Source organism: Peromyscus leucopus, chromosome 7 (assembly GCF_004664715.2).
Source record: "Peromyscus leucopus breed LL Stock chromosome 7, UCI_PerLeu_2.1, whole genome shotgun sequence".
Lineage (NCBI taxonomy): Eukaryota > Metazoa > Chordata > Mammalia > Rodentia > Cricetidae > Peromyscus > Peromyscus leucopus.
In genome coordinates, this window is record NC_051069.1 from 104,838,251 (window position 1) to 104,859,890 (window position 21,640).

Consider the following 21,640-nt stretch of genomic DNA (forward strand, 5'->3'; position numbering starts at 1 on the left):
AATTATAGCAATGACAGTTTTAGTCATATTATTCAATTTTATTTACCCTGTTTTATTCCCAACTCACTCATGTTCCTTGGCATTATCTGTACTAGGACCTTTCTGTGAAAACAATTTACTTGAACTCAAGATCCATATTGTAAAAAGTAAAGATTTAATATTTGTAAGTAAACTTGCCCCCCAACAGAGTTGCCCTTAACTCTTCATTCATTATTTACATGGACAAGTCTCCATACAAGGAACTGTTATGTTACAACAAGTTAAAAAACTATTTAAAAATTATACCCTTGCATCTCCATTTTCCATCTTATATTAGTTTGTAATTGGCTGCTATTTTTCTCTTGAGAGTTCACTTAAAGAATTGTAGTAATCAGGATTCTTGAAGCTATTTATTGCTTAGGATTCTATTTACTGAGTTATTATTCCATTTAAGCTCTTCTGTTCACTTTATTAATTCTCCATCTTAATACTGATATTTATGCCTAGTGATGGAAAAAAGCTGATAATGCATATTTTCATCTGGTAATTTTCATATTTTTAGAGCAGTGGAGAATTGGGATGCCTGAAGGATGACAGTGAACTCTGCCCAATCAGGACTACAATTCCAGGATTGTTTCTGTGAGTGGTGATAATTATACCATGGAAATCCAACAATGTCACAATTCAGCAGTGACTTGGGAAAGGCAAGCTGAACTAGAGATAAGGAGCCTGCAGAACAAAATCTTTTTATTTCTTTCAACAGAACCTGGTGGCATTGCAAGCCACTGGTGACCAGCAGCTGAACAAATGAAAAGGAGATAAGAAAGTTGTAAAACAAGATTGTCATGCAATGTAGAGGTTCTTATAACACACTCAAGTCCCAGGTGGCTTCTGCTAAAGCTCCCGGTAAGTTGATAAGAAATTATGGATAATGGGGCTTTGCTTTCATTGGAGGAATTCTGTGAGAAAAAGTAAACAAATGCAGGACAAGCTAGAAAGTTCTTCAAGGTTAGAGCCATGAAATAGAATAGGTCCCTCGTTTGCATCAAACTCATTTAGTTTGAAGCCCATAGATTCAGTTAGCTTAGAAATGGATAGAGAATTGACCAACAGACTTGGAAATAGAAAATTCTAGATGGAAATTCTTTAAACTACATGATACTCATTTTAAAATCTGAGGTGATATGAGATGAAATATAGCTGGCTTTTTGAAGATAAAAAGGATGCTTTGGTTCAATATAATTCCTTTTGTTAAGAGTCTTAAAGAGGGAAGTGGACACTTAGTGGCTTTAGCGCCTTGTAAAAAAGGAAGATTCTACTCTTGCTCCCCTGCTCTCCAGCCTGGCCGCTACCTACTCTGAATTATCCCACAAACTTCACTGCACTCTGCCCTAGGAGCCCATCTGCTCCCCGCCTTGCTGTTAGTGTTGTTGCTGTTCACACTTTGTTTTGCAAAGTTTCCAAGAGTGCAGATTTCTGAAAGTCTCTGAAGACTCACAGGTCGGGGAGAGACACTGGTATGCAGCTATGATGGTCTGAATGAGAAATATCTCCCAGAAGCTCATGTATTGGAACACTGGGTTCCCGGTTGGTGATGCTGTTTGAGGAAGTTTTGGAACTTAAGAGATACAGAACCTGGCTGGAGTAAGTACACTATGGGGGCTGGCACTGTGCATTTATAGCCTCAACACTCTGCTTCTCCTCTCTCTGAACTTCCTGAGAGACAAAAATGTGACAAGACTGATTCTTGCTCTTGACACCTGCTCCTGTACCTTCTTTGGTATTATGGACTCCCTCTTTGCTCTAAGCCAAACAAACTCCCCCTTCTATAAATTGCTATTGATCATGAAGTTTTATCACACCGACCTACAGTAACTAACACATAGTTTAGATGACAGGGTGAAGAACAATGAGGCTGAAAGCAGGAAGTAGAGTTTAGAGACTGTTACAATGAGCCAAATGAAACCGAAGATGGAAGCTGGAAATGAGGACAGGAGGACAGATCTGTTAAATGTCTGTGACTTAATTCATGGAACTTCAAAAGTAATGGCAAATAGAGAAGAGGAAGGACAGTGTGCACATTGTGTCCCAAATGTAGGGTCTGGATACTGGGTAGATCATCACAGTAGTAACTTGAAATAAAACAGGACAGAAACACAGAAGCAAGAAGGGTGTGGCTGGAAGGAAGCTCAAAGAAGTTTATGACATGCATGTGGGTTGTGCTGACTTTGAGATGCTGAAGAGAGATCTCCATGGAGACCACAGAGATGAGTTTGACGTTCTAAGACTAGCACTGAGGACTCAGATTTAAGAGTCTTCAGTGTGGGAAATGGGTTGGAATCCATGAGGGTGGATAGGACTGATAAAGGAAAGCATGTAAAGATTGAGAAGTGAGGTACTATTTTAGCTTGCAAAAGAAAGGATGGAGGAATGGCCAGAGAGAAGCTGTAGAGAACCAGGCACAAATTGGGAGTTCGCTGGGCAAACAGGGCCAGATATCTAAATACATGGATATTTCATATCAAAATACAGTCAGTTTATATTAAAATGAATTAGACAGCAGGACCACCCTGGGTCTGTGAGCCCATGGGGCAATGGATGATGGTAAATGGGTCATGGTCCTACTCTCTACACAAGATTCTCACATTACTGGCTGCTGAAAGTACCACCTCTGCCCATTAGGTGTCTAACACTCAGGAAGAGAGGTGTTATATTAATGTGGAAATCCCTCTAATTATAATTTCAATGCCATGTATATTTTTATAATATGATTTAGCTTATAATGTCAGAAATACAGAGAATACTTGATTCCACATATTCAAGGTATTTTCTTGAACTTCAGCGAGTTTATTCATTTATGTGAATAGGAGCTTAGCTTTGGAACCCTAGAATATTATGTTAGCAGTTAACACAGTGGACATGCTAAGCTATACCCCTTGAAATAGAGCAAGCAAAGGAGTTGGATTGTGGATTTAATGGGGTGGTACATCCATTCTGGTGACGTGGACTCCCACCTGGTAGGCACCATCAGAGGTTAAGGGTGGCTCACTTGGTAAGTGCCGACTTGTCACATGTTACATCAGGTCTGCAGGTCTGCTGTGTATCACGCCATTTAACATTCACAACATCCTGGGGATGTGCATGTTATTGCTTTCCCAATTTGTAAGAAAAGACATGAAATCCCTAGGAAGCCAAGGTACTGGCCTAAACATGCACAACCCATACAAAGCCAAATCATGCTTTGGACTCTGAGGTCATTCCTAAAACCCCTGGATTTTCTATGGTGCCAGCAAGAGAGGTGCGCGATGGATCCAGATAGGTGAAAAAAGTTAATTAAAAACATCAACCCCAATTTGGTAATCCACAGCAAATGCCAATTTAAAAAAACATAAAAGCAAATATATGAGAGCATGCCAAAGTATGAGAGTGATAGTTTAACAGGAGAAATGACTACATTTGACACACTAAGAGCACTCAATTTTATTTTCAAATGAATCAACAACATAAGGTATCTTCTCTCTGCCTTTCAAAAACCTTATCAAATCATCAACTTTTAATGTTAATGTTATATTGCCAATGATTAATGTTATATGATACTTTTACTGTAAATAGGAACTATTTATTTGCAATAGTGAAAGCAGACAATGGCAAGAAGAAAAAAGCAAGAGGGGATTTGACATTAAAAATAAGCTCTCTGTGTTAAAATCCTTTACTTGCTAAGAGAGGCAGTGGTCCACATCATTAAATTAAATGACAATCCTTGAATTATCATTTCTGACCACTGCCAACTATGTAAAAGTTGTGGTCTATGTGATTCTCTTCTTGTTGAAAAGTCTCAGATATACAATTTTATGTTACCTATTTAATCAGTAACTACAATAATTTGAATGAAGCCTATTCTATATATTTTTTTATTTTATTTTATTTTTCTGTTTTGTAAAGGATCCAGTTGCATAGTGTGTCTTTACTAGTTGCCAAACGAAATGTTAGTAATTAAGCTGGCTTTTATTTTAGTCAATAGGTAAAATGTACAAAGCACTTCTTCCTATGTTTTTGAGTATAACTCATTTTTTTTTTTAAAAATAAAAACCACACTTTACATTGTCATTTAACACAGTAAAGTTGCCTTTATTATCACTCATTCTCAGCTGACAGTCATTGGCAGACAAAATCCCTGAAAGGTAGTAAAATGTCCAGTGGGGATGTCATAAGCACCAGGCCTTCCAATTCTGTATCTGAAATCTGCTTTAGTAGGAATACACAAAGGGACTACAAATTATCCTTACACTTGACTAAAAATGGTAAAAGTATTATTACAAAACCCTGTCTCCACAATGAAAATGATCTGAACCCAGAGTAAAGTTAAATGTAATCTCAGAGCTCACTTCCGTGGTCCAGCTGAGCATCCTGTGCAATCATCTGACCTAGCTCTGGCGCTTGGGCAGAGAAGTTATCACCAGCGGTGCGTTGCAGGGGAACAGGTGTGTAGCTTCTGATAATCTAAAATTCTTTCTTGGAAATCTGTGGTTTTCTCCATATTTAGAGAAGACCATTGAATACTCCGTGGGGCTGAAACTTCTTTTTTCTATTCCCTTTGAGTAACTGGAGTCATTGTTCTAAGGCCTCCATCCACAGCTAGTGGCCATAAAGCACGTCAGTAGTGACATGTGACATGCTAGTGCTGCTGTGAGCATCACAGAAGGAGTACCAAAGAGATACTTAAGCTAGAGACACAAAGTCGTGTGGCTTAAGGAACTTGTGTCGAACTGAATGAGAGGAGATGGAGGTTCTTAGATACAGTGTCCTCGATGGCACAATGCAGATTTAGATCAAGGATTTCTGATTCCTACTCCTGGGCTTTTTCTACACTCTTCGAGCTGCCTCAGATAAAAGAAATTATGCGTTTCTTTTCCATGTCTTTACAAAATTAATCACCTGCACTAATGCATACACTAAACACTTAAGTGTGACCGCTGGTGGTTCATGATGCCTGCATTTCCTCTGATGGTGTGGAGCATAAGATTGGTGTTCTAGGTTTTGTCAGATATGAGTATTAGAGGGAATTGTTTTTTCACAAAAAGCTTTGCCAGTGAGTTTAAGCATGTCATTGATGAAGATCAAGTGTGCTACTGGCATTTTTTCAGTTCATGTGATGGCTGATCTTGGTTGTCAACTTGACACCAATGGGAAGTGGGATGAAGAAACCCCAATTGAAGATTGTCTCCATGAGACTGGCCTGTAAGTTTGTCTTCAGGACATTTTCTTAATTGCTGATCAATGTAGAGGACCTAGCCCACTGTGGGCTGTACCATTCCCTAGGTACATGGACCTGGGCCATATAAGAAAGTTAGCTGAGCAAGTCAGTAAGCATTGTTCTTCCATGGTCTCTGCTTCCATTCCTGCCTCCGGGTTCCTGCCTCAAGCTCCTGACCTGGCTTCCCTTGATGATACACTGTAAACCCAATAAACCCTTTCCTCTCCATGTTGCTTTTGGTCCAGGTTTTAACACAGCAACAGAGAAACAAATGAGAACAATATACTTTTGAGAAGTAAGACTAGTCAAAAGCATCATAACTGTAAGAAAATATTAGACACATCAGATTCTCTTCCTTCTCTTCAATAGTAACTATACTAGTGCATCACCAGGAATGATAAAAATGTTCAACTGGGCCAATTTCTCAGTGACTTCCTATTACTTCAGACATCGACTCTGAATAAAAAGTCCTCTATACTAATCATAGTTAGAACTGGCTTCTTAGGTGTGAAGGACTTTGGAATGACAGTGGGTTGGCTAGTAAACAGCTGGGGACAGGAAAGCAGCTCCATGCATGTGGTCACAAGGTATAGATCTACACCTGTAGGCAGAAGGGCCCCTTTCCAGAAAGAGCTATGTTGGTGTATCTGGTGCACTGTGCCACTTAATAAGGAGGACCTAAAGTCTAACTAAAGGCGATGCCACAGGACCGTCATCCTTTTCCATGGGAATGAGTGTTCCCTGAGGTTGAACTTGCATGTGAGCTTGTTCATGCTGGAACCTGAAAGGTGTGTGAGCAATGCTAGTGAAAACAGCACACGGCACCTTCTCAAGGCCCAGGAAACAAAATCAGACTCTTCCACTCACCGTTCCTGCTGTCCCCAGTGAAAGATGGTTCATCTGCTGCGTCAGGGGACCCACGATGTTTGTTGGCTGCATTGACATGGGGTGGTCCATGGTGGGTGTGATCACAGCACCCTAAAAGCACATACAATGTCCATCTGAAAACACATTCCATGAGGAAGAAAACATTTTTTTTCCCAAAAGCAAATATAATGTTAACCTTTGGTGAGTTTGCTTTTCATGGAAACTAATGAATAAATTCAGACTCGGTGATCTGATGCCCACCTGTATCACTCTGCTCACCTGTGAATATGTAGCATCAGCAATGCCCTTTCCTATGATGTGACTGATGTGCAGTGTGTCTAAAATACCTTCCACTTCCATTTGCCTTTCCAGCATCCGATGTAGCATGTCTTCAAAGAAATCATATGCACCCTTTTTTCACTATTCTGATCAATTTCTTTGATTGAAAATTGGGAACATTAATAGAAATTCTCTATTTTTTCTTGATATTGAGTAAAACTTTCAGTTTGTTCATTTGCTTTTTACATTTAAATTTTTTGTTTAATATGTAGTGTGTGCGTGTGTGCACGTGTGTGGCACGTGCGCGCACGCGCATACACACACACACACACACACACACACACACACACACACATGCTACAGTATGTGTATAGAGGTCAAAGGACAACACGCAGGAATTGGTTCTCTCTTCTACCATACGGGACCCAGGGAATGAACTCCAGTTGTCTGGCTTCATGGCAGCCACTCCTACTGGCCGAACCGTCGTCTATAATGGCTTACTCCATTTATTTGTGATTTACATAAGCTATTCCTGCTTATCCCAAATATAACCTATGACTGGGGGAATAATGCAACCCACATGTGCTTCTTGACTGCATAAGGATGCATCAAAACCTAATATGAATTATCCAGAATCACAGTTACTACTGCCATATCTTTTTTTTATAATCTTTTGACTTATTTTGAATAGTTGATCTTTTGACATTTTATTCTTGATTTATCTTTTTGTTAAAAGTATGCCGAACTTTTTTTAAGCTAGTAAAATATATATTTATACATAAATTAACATTTTATAGTTTGTGTGTGTGTGTTGTGTATGTGTGGTGCTGGTGATTATTCTGGTAGTGGTTGTGCTGTGTGTGTGTGTGTGTGTGTGTGTGTGTGTGTGTGTGCTCAAGTATGTACATGTGCATTTATGTGTGTGCTTGTTAGTGTGGGTGTGTGTATATGTGCATGCACATGTGGAGGCCAGAGTTCAACATTCAATGCCTTTCCTTAATAGCTCTCCTCCATTATTATTATTATTATTATTATTATTATTATTATTATTATTATTATCTGACACAAGATTCTTCTTATATAAATGACAAAATAGTATAAGATTCAATTCATAATTATAAACAGGTATACATATTAGAATTCAGACACACCACTTTTTCTTCCTGCTTCTTGAGGTTTCCTAATGAAAACAACTTATTTTTTCCTTAAAAAACAACAAAATCCTTATTGTGAACATTCTGGGAACTAATCCTTTAAGTCTCTCAGGGATAAACTCCAGAAGACTCTCAGAATTCAAACAGAGGTTCTGATGCATTTCTCTAACACTAACGAAAACATGGTACTTTCTCAGCATTTTAACCCTGAGCAGGCACAGGAGTTCCTTCTCTTCTCAAGTTGAAAACACAGGCGGCATCCTTAGCATCTGTTCCACTAGACTTTCCAGCCAGGGGCTGACCTGCCCCGATTCTGGATTCTCAATCTAATCAGACTTCCTGGTCACACAAAATAACAGATAGAAAATCTGAAATCCAGACGAAACTGTGTGTGCATGTGTGTGTGTGTGTGTGTGTGTGTGTGTGTGTGTGTGTGAGAGAGAGAGAGAGAGAGAGAGAGAGAGAGAGAGAGAGAGAGAGAGAGAGAGAGAGTCCTCCTCCATGCCCAGGAGGCTGCCCTCTCCCTGGGGTGTTACATGAGAGGCACACTTGAGGTTTTATTTGGGAAGCAGTCCGAAAAGGAGGTGGGCAAGCCTGTGACAGATCCATCAAAATTCTCACAGGATAAGAACAGAGGGACAGCATGCCTGCACTTGGAATTAATTTAGAGAAGATTGTCTGATCTCTCGGAGACTTGCTTCAGAGAAAGCTGCGTATAGGGAGTCATTGATGGCAGCTGCTGGTGTACTGTCTCTGCCTATAAACCAGAAATCTGACAATCACACAGAAGGGTGGGAAGGGACTTGTCATAATTTGGAATTGTAAATAGCAAGACCAAGCACAGAGTGAAGAGTAAGGGGAAGATTCCTTAAACAAATGAGTTATTGCAGATAAATGAATGATGCTGTAAAGATTCTGGGGAGAAAATATAGAAGAATGTATTTTCTTATATTCAATAAAAATGTCCAATCAACAGAGAATCCCCACAAGTTATCAAGAATATAATTTGTTTAATCTCAAGGGAATGGAAGACACTCACAATTAGTAAGTTAACTGGAAATGATTGACAGGAGCCCCATAGAGAAAACCATTTTTGATAGTGTTTTATCAAGGACAGATACCTTTGAGAGTCTGAAATATTGGCTATCACAGCAAAGACTGGTGTTTGTCAGCCATGCTGCTTATTAGTGTCAACAGAATCTCTTGTATTGTGCAGAACAATGGGGAAACGCAAAAGAGAAAAGAAGCAGAAAAACTTTACAATTATTAAGGCAAGCCAGCACCTCAATGTGCGCTGTCATCTAAGCCCGGACTGCAGAATGCTCTGTGACAGCCTCTGCCAACACATTACGGGTGACTTTGTCTCCTCGAAATATATAGAATGTGCTGTCTGACAAGTGTTCACTTGGCAAGTGGCAGCGCAAGAGGAGACATATCCTTTTCATTTCAGCATCTCTGGATGTCTGGATCTGCTCCGTGTTTAAGTTGCAAAGAAAAATCCTGTAGCATGCCTCAAAGCATCTCATAAAGCACACAAGGGTCTCACAGCTGATAAGCCATCTGGTCCATCTGAGCCACTGCCTGCTGCTGTGAGAGGAAGCCCTTCTTCCTGTCATCAGAGGGAGGAGGAGATGGTCGCTGCAGCCCTGAAGTAAGAATGACAGTAGTCATTTGGGTAATGTACGCAGAAGTCACCTGGAGTGAGGCAGGAGAGGAGGACAGAGAAAACCCAGGTGGGGGCATGGGAAGGAATGGACCCGTTCTGGAATCTGGTGGGCACTCAGAAATGTCAACACAATGGTACAAGTTGCCTGCAGAGACAGCTCTGGTTTTCTGAAGGACGTCCTGAGCAAAGGTGTTAAACACTGGCTGTGCTTACTTAAGGCTCGGATGTTCAGAGCCTTGAGTTTATCCATGTCAGCACCCTTCTAACCACATGACATAAACAGTACATGTCACAAAACCACCTTAGAATTTCATCTGTAAAGGGAAATTCTTTAAGATTTTTTCATCTTCAATATTTTTTTCATTTTTAATATTAAAGAAATCAGCCCATATGTTCTTACTTATTTCTAAAACTTTACTAATTTTTATATTGTGGTTACTCTTTAAAGCCCTTTGTAATGAGCCAGTTCCCCCTGGAATCCCTTCCTGCGGTGTCGTCAAGGACCTGCTTTCTCTGAGTGGATGTCCCTAAGGGGCAGGGGACTCCTCAGGCTGCCTGTGGCTACGCCGGCTCTGTCTCCACTGCTGTTGCGGCTGCTGCTGTGGTGAGCTTTTATATCTGTAACTGGAAGTCCAAAAAGCACCTCAGCTGTTGACCTCCGGCTAGGATTTGAAATAAATTTGAAATCTTTGAAAGTTCATTCATATCCCAATGAAATCATAGGATTTTTCACAGCCAGCAAAACGTGGGCAGTCTCTTCTAGTGAAAGCACACCCTGAAGTTGGGGTGAGCAGGGAACCCATCCCAGGTCCTCTGGGAGAGCAGCAAGTGCTCTTAACTGCTGAGCCGTCTCTCCAGTGATGAGACAACGAATGCCCTTCATTTACAGGGCATGGACCGTCAACTACGAATCATCACATTATTTTACAACGAATTCAAACAGGCCAAACCTGTATCTTGCAGAGGTGAGGTAGGGCAATTTCCTAAAGAACTCAAGCCCTTGGTTGACCTGAAAGCTCCCATGTGACCAGCTTAGCATTTTAGAGCCCTTCCTACAAGGCATCTATGTAAGCCTCCTGTGGGAAAGCAAAGGAATGCAAAGCCAAGGTAAGGTGGAAAGTATAAAGTAAGAAAATTCCTTGGCTAAAGGAGAGAAAAGAAGGAGAATGATGATCACCCCCCCCACACACACACACACACAGCCCTTGCCTCCTCCAAGTGTTTCATGTCAAGACATGAATGGTTCACACTATACTGCTTCATACAGTGATTTATGCAACTGAGTTTTTTTTTTTTTTTTTTTTTTTTTTTTTTTTTTTTTTTTTAAATAGGAACCATTTAGCATAACTTTTAAAAATACAGCCGAAGGTCAATTTTTATTTTGTCCTCAATCTGATTTTGTCTTTCTGTCACTATAATAGTTTTAGAACAAATTTCTCCTTGAATTTATATATATCAAACTATTTTTAGCATACATAAAATGAAGCAGAGAGAGCGGCTCAAAAGTAAAGACAGTTCACATCAATGATGGCAATAGTGAATGAATAACAGCAATAATGAATGAATGAATGACAGCAATGGTGAATGACTGACAACAATGATGAATGAATGTCAGCAATAGTGAATGAATGATGTGAACAAGAAGGGTATGATTGAATCTATCTACCCCAGGGGAGGGGGGGGGACAATCCAAAGGTATTGATTGTTAATATCGACACGAAATCCTGACATTTAATCTCTCTCATTTGTTGATGTTAGTCTGGGTGTTTTGAGGAGGAAGCCAGGAGAGAGGAGAGGGTGGAATTTGCGGTGTTTTGAATAAGAACGCTCCCCGCCCCCACTACCACAGGCTCAGATATTTGAATACTTAGTCCCCTGATGATGGTTCTGTTTGGGGGAGGCTTTGGAGGTGTGGCATGGCTGGAGGAAATACATCAGTGGGCATGGACTTGGAGAATAAAAAGCCTTGCCTACAACAGCTTTCTCTGTTTCCTGCTTATGTTTGAGGCTATGAGTTCTCAGCTTCATTTTCCTGTGGCCATGCCCGCCGCCCGACGCCATGCTTCCTCACTACTACAGACTCCAAGCCCTCTGGAACTGTGCACCCAAATCAACTTTTTCTCCCAGAAGTTGCTTTTTGTGATGGTGTTTTCTCACAGCAACAGAAAACAAATCCAGGGTTTTAAAGGACTATGTTGGGGAGAGAATAAAAACCATCAAGAACCTTGTCCTATCTTTAGGGACAACCATTAACCTTCAGCTACTTTGATAAATTTATAACCAAACTGGAGGGGCAGCATGATTTTCCAAAGTCTATTTGGAAATCCAAAGGTCCATGGCAGGGATGGTAGCCTTCTACTGTGCAAATGTTTCACAGTAATTTCTGAAAACAAAACAAAACAAAAACAATAGCACACACACACCAGCTGGAAGTGGGAGAGGTAAACAACCATAACAAGCTGGAAGCTACAGAGCCCCAGGATTCCCTCGCAGAGACTCCTTCTCCCACTTACTGTTCTTGAATCCTTTCTTTCAGGAGAACACCTTCAAAGGGAGCAACACTATAACACACACCTGCAATCTGTACAGACAGGAATTGCAAGCAGTAAGTATCAAAAGTGTAAATATTTCCCCATGTCTCTAGCACTAATTTTCATTTAAATTAAAGAATGGTTAACATTGACCAGAGTTCCTGAGGAGATGGCTCAATTTAAAAATGCTCACACTAGGTCTTCTTTGTGTTGGTGCTGGGCATCCAAACTCAGGTCTTCCGGCTTGCACATCAAACACTACACCCACTAAGCCACAGCCCCCACCCCATGTGACCTTTACACCTCATGTCCCCAGAGTGCTTTGGGAAGCATAGTATACATACATCATTTATGCATTATAATTATTTACTGGAAGAATCATGGGTAAACAAAACTTCAAATCAAAAAGTATTTGGGAGGTTGAGGGGAGACTCAGTGGTTAAGAGCACTTGCTGCTCTTGCAGAGGACCTGAGTTTGGTTCCCAGTACCTAGGAAGGGCAGTTCACAACCCCAGGTAACTACAGCTCCAGATAATCTAACGCCCTCTTCTGGCATCACAGGTACCTGCAAACACATATCATATGCAGCACAGATAATCAGACATATATATTTTTTAAAAATTTGTAAGTACTTTGATGTATATGTTTGTGTTCATGTGTGTGCATGCATGAATGAATATGAGTATGTATGTATATGAATGAATATGAGTATGTATGTATATGGCATGAGTGTCAGAGAACAATCTAAGGTGCCAGTCCCTGTGTGTCTCCCAACTTTGACATGGAGTATCTCATTGGCTTGGAATTTCACCAAGTCTGTCTACCCAGCCTCCCATCACTGGTACGGTCTATAATGAACTATTTGTCCCACGACAATTAATTATCCATCCCCAATCATTTGTTCTAAGGTCCAGAAATCCTGGCATATGTATGCATGTAAATATGTGTGTGTGAACATATAATAAATACATTCATATATATATAAGCTCCAATTATACAATATAGAAATCTCTTCAAGATACAGTAATTAGTAAAGGGTACAAAGTTGACATCCACTGCCTGATCCCTACAAATAAAAACGAACTTTATTATTTTTTATGATGTAGCTTCTAATTCACTTGCCAAATGCTATACTTAATTAAGAAAGAGTTAAGACTATTTGTAACTTTTAATGACTATGTGTTCACTCTTGAGTTCAAATTTATTATGTATATTATTTTGAAAATGTGGTAGACTAGAGTTCAGTCTCTCTTTCCTGACCTTGGACAAAATTAGATTTAACCAGGATGGTATTCAATGCAATCCTAAGCAAAGTCCTCAAGACATCCTTTAACAAAATAGAAAATTCATATGGAAGCACAAAAGACCCCAAATATCCAAAGCACTACTAAGCAAAAAGAACAATTCTGGAAGAATTAACTCCCCAGATCTCATGATATATTTCAGAGCCACAGTGATAAAAACAGCATGTAAAAACAAAAACAAATATGTACATTAATAAGGAAATGGGTGAAATTGCATATTCTCAGGTTTGGCACATAGTCTATCAAAGAGAGGCTATTAGTTATAAACATAGTAAGGGGTTTTCTACTCATAAATCAAATAAAGTTGTTTTTAACTGAAAGTATAGATTTTTAATATAATAGTAAAATACACTAAAACTAAATTACGTTTACCCATGGATACCCGCTTACAAGAATCCTTATTGAACTCCATGCCTACTCAAGTGTGGATAAAGATTTCATTTATTAGTGAAGCACTTATTAATATAGTCCAATCAGTTTGAGTGAGACTATGAAATAACCATTCCATGCTCAAGTATTTCTCAGAAGCAAGTAACATATACAATTAGGCATCTCAACAGTGCCTTTTTCTTTTATGATCTCTTAGACTTTTGTGCTTAAAAGACATGTACTAAGAAAATATGATCAGCAGTAGCTGCTGGTATTTTAACCAGATTCCCTAGAATAATATAACAGGTGTCGAAAAGATGGCTCAGTGTTCAATAGCACTTGCTGTTCTGGCAAAGACCTGGGTGTGGTTCTCAGCACCCACATGGTGGCTCACAACCATCCACAACTCCAGTTCTAGGGGATATAATGATTTCTTCTGGCTTTTGTGGGCACCAATGCACACATATGATATACAGACAGACAGACTGACAGAAAACCTGTACAAACAGCTGGGCGGCGGTGGCACACACCTTTAATCCCAGCACTCAGGAGGCAGAGCCAGGCAGATCTCTGTGAGTTTGAGGCTAGCCTGGACTACAGAGTGAGATCCAGGACAGGCACCAAAACTACACGGAGAAACCCTGTCTCAAAAAAAAAAATACCTGTACACATAAAATAAATATAAAATTCTTAAAATAATACAAGTAGAACAAAGTAGTTTAGGACTTTGGGATCCAACATTAAGTGGTTTTATTGACTAAATATGCAATAGAAATCTTAGTACTTGTATCATTAAGCTCATATATCTGCTTGTAAGAACTGATCATATTAAATATTTTTTAAACAATTTCATTATAAAGGTGGATTACTCTTTTCCTTTTATTTGTATTAATGTGTGTCTTGTGTATGTATGCTACTTGTGTGTGGTGCCCATAGAGGCCAGTAGAGGGCATCTGATCCCCTGGAGCTGGAACTACAGGCAGTTGTGAACAACCTAACTCCTCTTCTGGGATCTGAACTTGGGTCCTCCTGAAGAGCAGTGAGCACTCTTAACTAGTTCACTGGCATCGTTTACAACACTCAAAATATGGTACAGTGTCTGTTCCTGCAAGAGCTGCTTGATTAGGGGTGCTGAAGGACAAAGTGAGTGGGAAGTACATGCTCACACCCAGGGCTCTTGTGAGTTTAATGGATAGGGACTCCAGGCTCAAACTGAGCAGGAGGCTTCCAATGAAATAAAAAGCATTCTTGTGATCAATGAGTTAATCAACCTGAAGGATGCACCCATTCACCATACCCAAAATGCATCACCACAAATGCAGTGTAAATATTTAGTGTGTGTACATGTGCATGTGTGTGTGCACACATGTGTGTAGAGGTGCACGTGCCTGTGTGTGCACGGATGCGGAAGTGGGGGGACAGCCTTGGGTTTGGTTATTCAGCTGCTGCCCACCTTGCTTTTTGGAGACAGGGTCTCTCACTGGCTTGCAGCTTGCAGAAGAGGGTGGGCTGACTCACCAGAGGGCCCCAGGAGTCCCCCATCTCCGCCTCTCCAGCACCATGCCCTGCTTCCTTATGTGGGTTTGGAGATTAAACTCAAGTGCTGGGGCTTGCATGGCAGCAAGCCCTTTACAGACACAGCCATGCCTCAGCCCCACATGCTTCTGTTTGCTTATCAAGGCTTTTTGGTGCTGTGAGCAGGCTTAATAATCACACACCAGGCTGAAATTCTTGCTGAACTTTGCCGTCGATGAGAAAAGAAATGTTCTGTGCTCTATTTGCCAGCAAGCAATCACTCTGCAGACCTCCATGCAGATGCCCAACATGCTGGAAGTTTCCAATGGTTATCAGAAGCAATATTCTGGACCCATCTTCTTAGAAACGATGAAGCAAAAATGACTCCCAGTGGATGTGTGAATATTTATGGGCTGCATTTTTGGTCTAGTAAAATGTTTATCTGACTTTAACCAGCACTCAAGGCTGTGAGATGTCTCATAACTGCCCTCATTAACAGCTTCCCGTGCTGACAAACTGACCAAAAGGCCTGACTCCATAGCAATTTCAACACGGTGATGGATGCAGTTGCTGAATGAGCCTGGGAATTTCCTGCTCAGCTTACAGGGGTGATCCACAGAAAAGCTCCCCACCATCTGATAGCCATTGTTTATGATACAAGGAGCTTAAATATGTCACAGGTCAGCTCTATGCTGGCTATGACTAGGAAAGTAGCCATTTATTGGCTTGCAATTTGTTACAAAACATACTTTATTTTGTGGATTCTCAGAGGACATTTCTGGACTGTATCCAGTCTCCTTTGAGGAAATTTTAGGATCTGCCCAGTTTGTGGTAGAGTTGAATGAGACCTAAGGACATGGGTGGGAAGTCACAATCGGATTAAACAACTCATTTACTCTCCACTGAAAGTACCCTATGCATTAGTGCTGATGGGGTCAACCTGTCTCAAACTGAGTGTACGCCTAGTTGATGAAGGAGCTTCTTGTAATACAAATCTTAAAAGGTCTTATTAATAAAAACAAACCCAGAGCCGAGTATTGGTGTGAATTCTGAAAGATCAGAGAAGCAGAACAAGCTACATCCAACCTCACCTTGCCAACTTCTCAGTTGATCTTGTTTCCTCAAACTGGAAGCCTCTGAGTCCTCATCTAAATGGATCTCAGCTGAACTGCTGCTCAAAGCTTAAAAGTCTAGTTCCTGGTCCTCATGCCTTATGTACTTTTCTGCTTCCTGCCATCACTTCTGGGATTAAAGGCGTGTGTCACCATGCCTGGCAGTTTCCAGTGGGGCCTTGAACTCACAGAGTTCTGGATGGATCTCTGCCTTCCAAGTGATAGGATTAAAGGTGTGTGTGCCACCATTTTCTGGCCTCTATGTCTGTCTAGTGGCTGTTCTGTTCTCTGACCCCAGATAAAGCTTATTAGGATACACAATATATTGGAGGACACAACATCACCACAGCTTCTACTCAAAGAAAAAATGTCATAGCAGAGTGGGCATATCCTAAGATAAATTCCTATACTTTTAAAATCCTACTGAGATGCCAGCTCATGTATAAGCAGAGACCAGTGGACGAGACAAAAGTTGCCCTTCTGCGGCTCTCTCCAGGTTTTCCTTTCTTGTAGTTGTGACAGAAACTCATTTGTGTGGTTTCTTTTTCCTTTTACTGCCATTTTTTTCTATTGAATAGAACAGAAAACTTTTTTTTTTAAAAAGTATTATTTTTTTTTAAATTTTTATTTTCTGTCTATGTGTGTTTTACCCAAGTGCATGTCTGTGCCCCAAGTGTGCAGTGCCCACAGAGATCAGAAGAAGGTAGGATTCCCTGCTGGTTACAGATGGTTGTAAAGCACCATGTGAGTTCTGAGAATTGAACCCAGGTCCTTTGTAAGAGCAGCCAGGGCTCTGAAACCACTGAGCCATCTCTTCAGACCCCTGTTTTATTGTTTGCTTTTAATCCCTAATTTGTGCGTGCATGTAGGGGTGGGGGCTCACACAAGCCACGGAGGTCACAGGGTAACCAGAGGACAATGCAGTGGTGTGTGTTTTCTTCTCTCACCTTTACATGGGCTTCAGGGATGAGGCTCTGGGCCCCAGGCTCACACAGCTAGTGGCTTTGCTGAGCTGTCTCTCCAGCCCTTAACTTTCCTTTATTTAACAGAATGTTCTCACATACTGGGGCTCCTTCTTCCTTACAGTGTGATCCAGATTATGACTCAGTGCAGAACCTCCTTAGGTCAAGCCCAGCCTCGGGGCTCCAGTTCTGTTCTTCCAGAAGGACCCAGTGTCTGGGCCCACAGGAAATTCTGTCAAGTGTTGTCGCCTCCCTGCCATGCTTTAGAATGGATTTTTTTAAATGTATGTATGTTCATGTGTGTGCATGTGTGGGACATATTTGTGTGAAGTATGTGTGGAGTCTAGAGAAAAACTTGGGCATTGCCCCTCTGGCACTATCCACCTTGTTTTGGGAGGCAGCAGCTCTCACTGGCCTCAGCCTTCCAAGTAGGCAAGACTGGCTAGAAGGTGGCCCAGGGATCTGACTGTCTCCTCCTCCGCCTCGGGACTTGAATCACAAGTGCCAGCTACTTTGTGGGTCCTGGGATTAGAACTCAGGTCCTTACCAACTGAGACATCCCTTTAGATCCAGAGTTAATTTTCTACTGCATTGTTTCTGAACTGATTCATGATTCTTCATTTGATAGCTCTCTTTTCAGTTTTTAGCTTGAGGACCAGACAGCTTGATTATCTTGGTGACATTAATGTGTTCCTTTTTATAACCACAGTCAGTTAGAGAAAACAAACTTTTTACTGTTGATGTGTTTGTTTGTTGGCAACAGGTCTCCCATCAGCACAGGCCCACTGTCTGTATCCACTGGTATTCTCTGTTAAAAGGTCCCTAAGTCAGTACTGTCTTCCAAATATAAAACAGGGCCAACCAAAGAAAGCCCAAACAGACAGACCCAAAGAACCCCAAACACTTCCCTTCCACATATCCTGAACTCTTTTACTATTGAACATAGATCCACAAGGCACGATCCTCAGAACCACCTTCGGAGTATTCCTCATAGAAATCATTTCAGAATAAAAGCAGAATGGGAAATGTGGTGTCCATGTACCTGGGTAAGAGGGGACAAAAGTTGCCCAGCACCATACAACCATATGTGGCCAATAGTGACAGGATACTCCTGTGATCATCTGGAAATGTGCAGGCCACTAGTCTTCAGCATGAACTGGTCATCAAATTAATCCACTGCAAAGAATTTTCCTTTGTAGAAAATTGTGGGATTCAAAAGTTTCAGAAACAAGTATATGATAATTTTGTGGCTTAGAATTTATTTTCACAGGTACATGGAAGGATAAACTAAATCCACACCATTTTCTCAGAAATGGCCCACTAAGAAGTTGCATAATTCCTAATATGCCAGATACCACCAATGGGAACTCAAGTTTGAGGGTTTATCATCATGTGGCCTATGATCGATGGTTTTGTATTGATTTACCAAAAGCCTATAAAGCAGGGCTAGAGAGATGGCTCAACAGTTAAGAGCATATGTTGCTCCTTTAGAGGACTTGGGTTCAGTTCCCAGCACCTATATCTGGCGGCTCACAACCGTATGTAACTCCAGCTCCAGGGGGCCAGACGTGTCCTTCTGACTTCCACCAGTACACACACATAAACACAGAGACATACATACATACATACCTATAAATGAAATAAATTTCTTTTAAAACTCTATGAAGACATCACCAGGCTACCAGTACATTAACAAGGACTGACTGAAAACGTGCTTTTGACCTCTCAGCCAGGAGCCAACATCACACTGATATAATAAATCGCAACACGAGAAAAATAGTCAGAACGGTTTATTCCCGTCAGTTTTTTTTCTCCCACCAACTTCTCTAAGCATCCCCTTCATTTTCCCTCAGATTGTACATGTGGCAGGAAAGGAAACAGCAGAATTGGACATTTGACTAGGATCGCAGGTTCCAACATATAAGTTTGCTTTCTTCCACACACATAACAGCAAGCTTGAAGCCATCTGCTTGCCAACATCTACATCTTTCATTTCCATCCTAAAGGCTAACCCCCACCACCCGGTCACTAGAGGGGAAGCTTCAAAGACAGTTGTTTCAGCCTGTTCCCATTGTGGCAGCTGTTTCTTGTCATCAACCTCCAGGCTAGCTCATCTTTCAAGGACCGCCCACTCTGAGCAGCCAGCTGTGGCAACAGCTTCACTGTCATCTGCATCCAGTTCACTCTCATTCCATTCTTTTGACCTCACCAAGGACCACATCCAAAGGCAAGAAAAACAAACAGCCCTGATAACTTCCTTCAGAAGGTTTCCAGGGCAGGCAACAGCTCCCCCCTCCCCAACGCCCGCCCATTTCCAGCCTTTCTGGGAGAGCTCTTTACCAAGGAGCCAGTTTGACTGGAGACACTGATATCTCACCCACTTGGCTGATCCAGGTAATCCCCAGATTAAGGAATCATGAAGTAATAGCATCTGTGGGCTGGGTTCAGCTGGAAACATCTGGCTGACTTGGTACCACTTCAATTAGCAGAAGTACACATCAGTCAATCATTTCTTTATTCCCACAAGGAAATATTCACACACCAAGTTGTCTAACCCTATGAAATGCATGATTCTGAGATTGACAGATAATCGACTTGGATTGCTCTGTGGGAAAATCACGGCTTGACTTTTGCCTATTACAGCAGTTAATCTACTTTCTAAGCTCTCTTGGATTTCTTGAGACAAAGCTAAATTTTTGGTAGGAAGAATCATGTTCTGACCCTGGGGAGGCTGCTCCAAGTGCAATCTTTGGGCCTATCTGCTTGCCAAGGTGGAGCCCTGAGGATTTCTCAATAGATATTTTGGTTAATCTATTTAGGACCGAGAGTTAATTATCTAATTTAATTTACTAATACTAATTGAATGCTGGTATGTATTACTTTGAAAGAACTCAGTGCTAACTTAGAGTTTAGTGACATTGATGGGAAACAAACTGAACAAGCTTCAAACATCATGCATACACGAGGCTGGTGAGGGGGTTCGGTGGCTGAGGGTGCTTGTCACTAAGACTGAGCACCTGAGTCTGATTCCTGGAATCCACATGGTAAAGAAGAGAGGGAGAGAACTGATTCCCACAAATTGTTCTCTGTCTTCCACATATGTGTCATGGCAGGTGCGCATGCTCTCTCTCTCTCTCTCTCTCTCTCTCTCTCTCTCTCTCTCTCTCTCTCTCTCTTCTCTCTTTCACACACACACACACACACACACAAATACAAAAAGTGATTTTAAATGATATATAATCACACAAAATAATCAAGGAAACTAAAATTACTTTCAAAAGAGACATCATTGATAATACTGTTCATTTGTACTTTCTTTTAGCCTAACTGTTGACTGGATGATGCTACACTCAATTCCTGAATTCACAAGTCAAACTCCCATGATGTGTGTCTCCTCCTGTATGTTATTGGAGTATTTAGATAGAACAAGCAGGGGACATTGGCAACAACCTGAGATCCCGAAGTGCCAGGCTGAAGAGCAGAATGTAAGAAGGCAATTGCTCTAAAAACTGAAGGCTAATTGCAGAAACACCAGATTGTGCCCCACATGACTGGCTAGTTAGCTTAATTATCAAGATCAAAATGCTCTGCTGGCTGGAGCCCTGGTATCCTGAGGGATGGATAGTTCATCTCTAAAGGAGAATGGCAATAATGACTTCGGTGTGAATTTCAGCTGTCAATCACAGCACTATTATGGAGAAGGCTGCCATTCTCCAGAACTCTAATCAAAGCCTGCTGTCAAAACCTGTTAATGGACTGGCAAAATATTCCCATGATATTCTGCCTGATGAGTTTGACTTAGTCCCAAACAACCCTTCCATAGATAGTTTTTTTTTTTAAATATATGTATTTCCCTGACAATGAAAGAAAAAATAGGTAACTCACACATATGCATGAAATTAGCTAACATTTCTTTTCTGACTACAGTGACTACTTAGGTTGATTAAAATGTCAAAAGTTGGAGCTGGAGAGATGGCTCAGTGGTTAGGAGTACTTTCTGCTCCTGCAGAAGACCTGGGTTCAGTTCCTACAATCCACATGGAGGCTCACAACCCCTGTTTAACTTCAGTTCCAGGTGATGTGATGCCCCTTTCTGGCCTCCAGGGGCACTGTATGCATGTGGTGCACATGTACATCATGCAGGCAGGCATGCACATACATAAACAAAAAAATCTAAAACTTTTAAACGATATTGTGTTTTTTAAGCCAAAAGTTTAATTTCAAATATATAGTTTCTCATACGATTTGACTGTATAAATACTTACACCTAATAGTCTTGATATGAAACCTTCCTTTAAAAAATATTTTTTATTCAGCATTCATTCTGCAAGTATACAAAATTGAAAAACAAAAGCAATAGACTTTACCGACAAGCTGATGACGACTTCTGTTCCCTTCCCATCCATTCATTGGGAACCTTAATGAATCAGAAATCGCTTGTCAAAATTAAAAGTAAAATGCAAATGTCAAAAATGTCTCCGAATAAGAAATGACAGCTGCATCCTTCCCTGCTGGTATGGCTAGAGGATGGATTCAGGCAAGACAATGATCTTTGTAGAATGCAGTTTCTGGATGAAGGGGGCATGGTACAAGTGTCTCAGAAAGGATGGGAAATTGTCGTTTGCCTGGAGTTTTCTTAATCAGCCAC

At 41.0% G+C, this 21,640-nt stretch overlaps 1 protein-coding gene across 10 annotated transcripts in view; it reads right to left on the reverse strand.

The window, feature by feature from the left end:
* Rbms3 (RNA binding motif single stranded interacting protein 3) overlaps positions 1 to 21,640 on the reverse strand; it is a 1,336,321-nt gene that overhangs the window by 55,774 nt on the left and 1,258,907 nt on the right. For all 10 annotated transcript variants that reach the window (XM_037208204.1, XM_037208207.1, XM_037208205.1 and 7 more), the window contains one exon: positions 6,101 to 6,211. In XM_037208204.1, the coding sequence (XP_037064099.1) occupies positions 6,101 to 6,211 (111 nt within the window). The remainder of the gene's footprint in view (positions 1 to 6,100; positions 6,212 to 21,640) is intronic.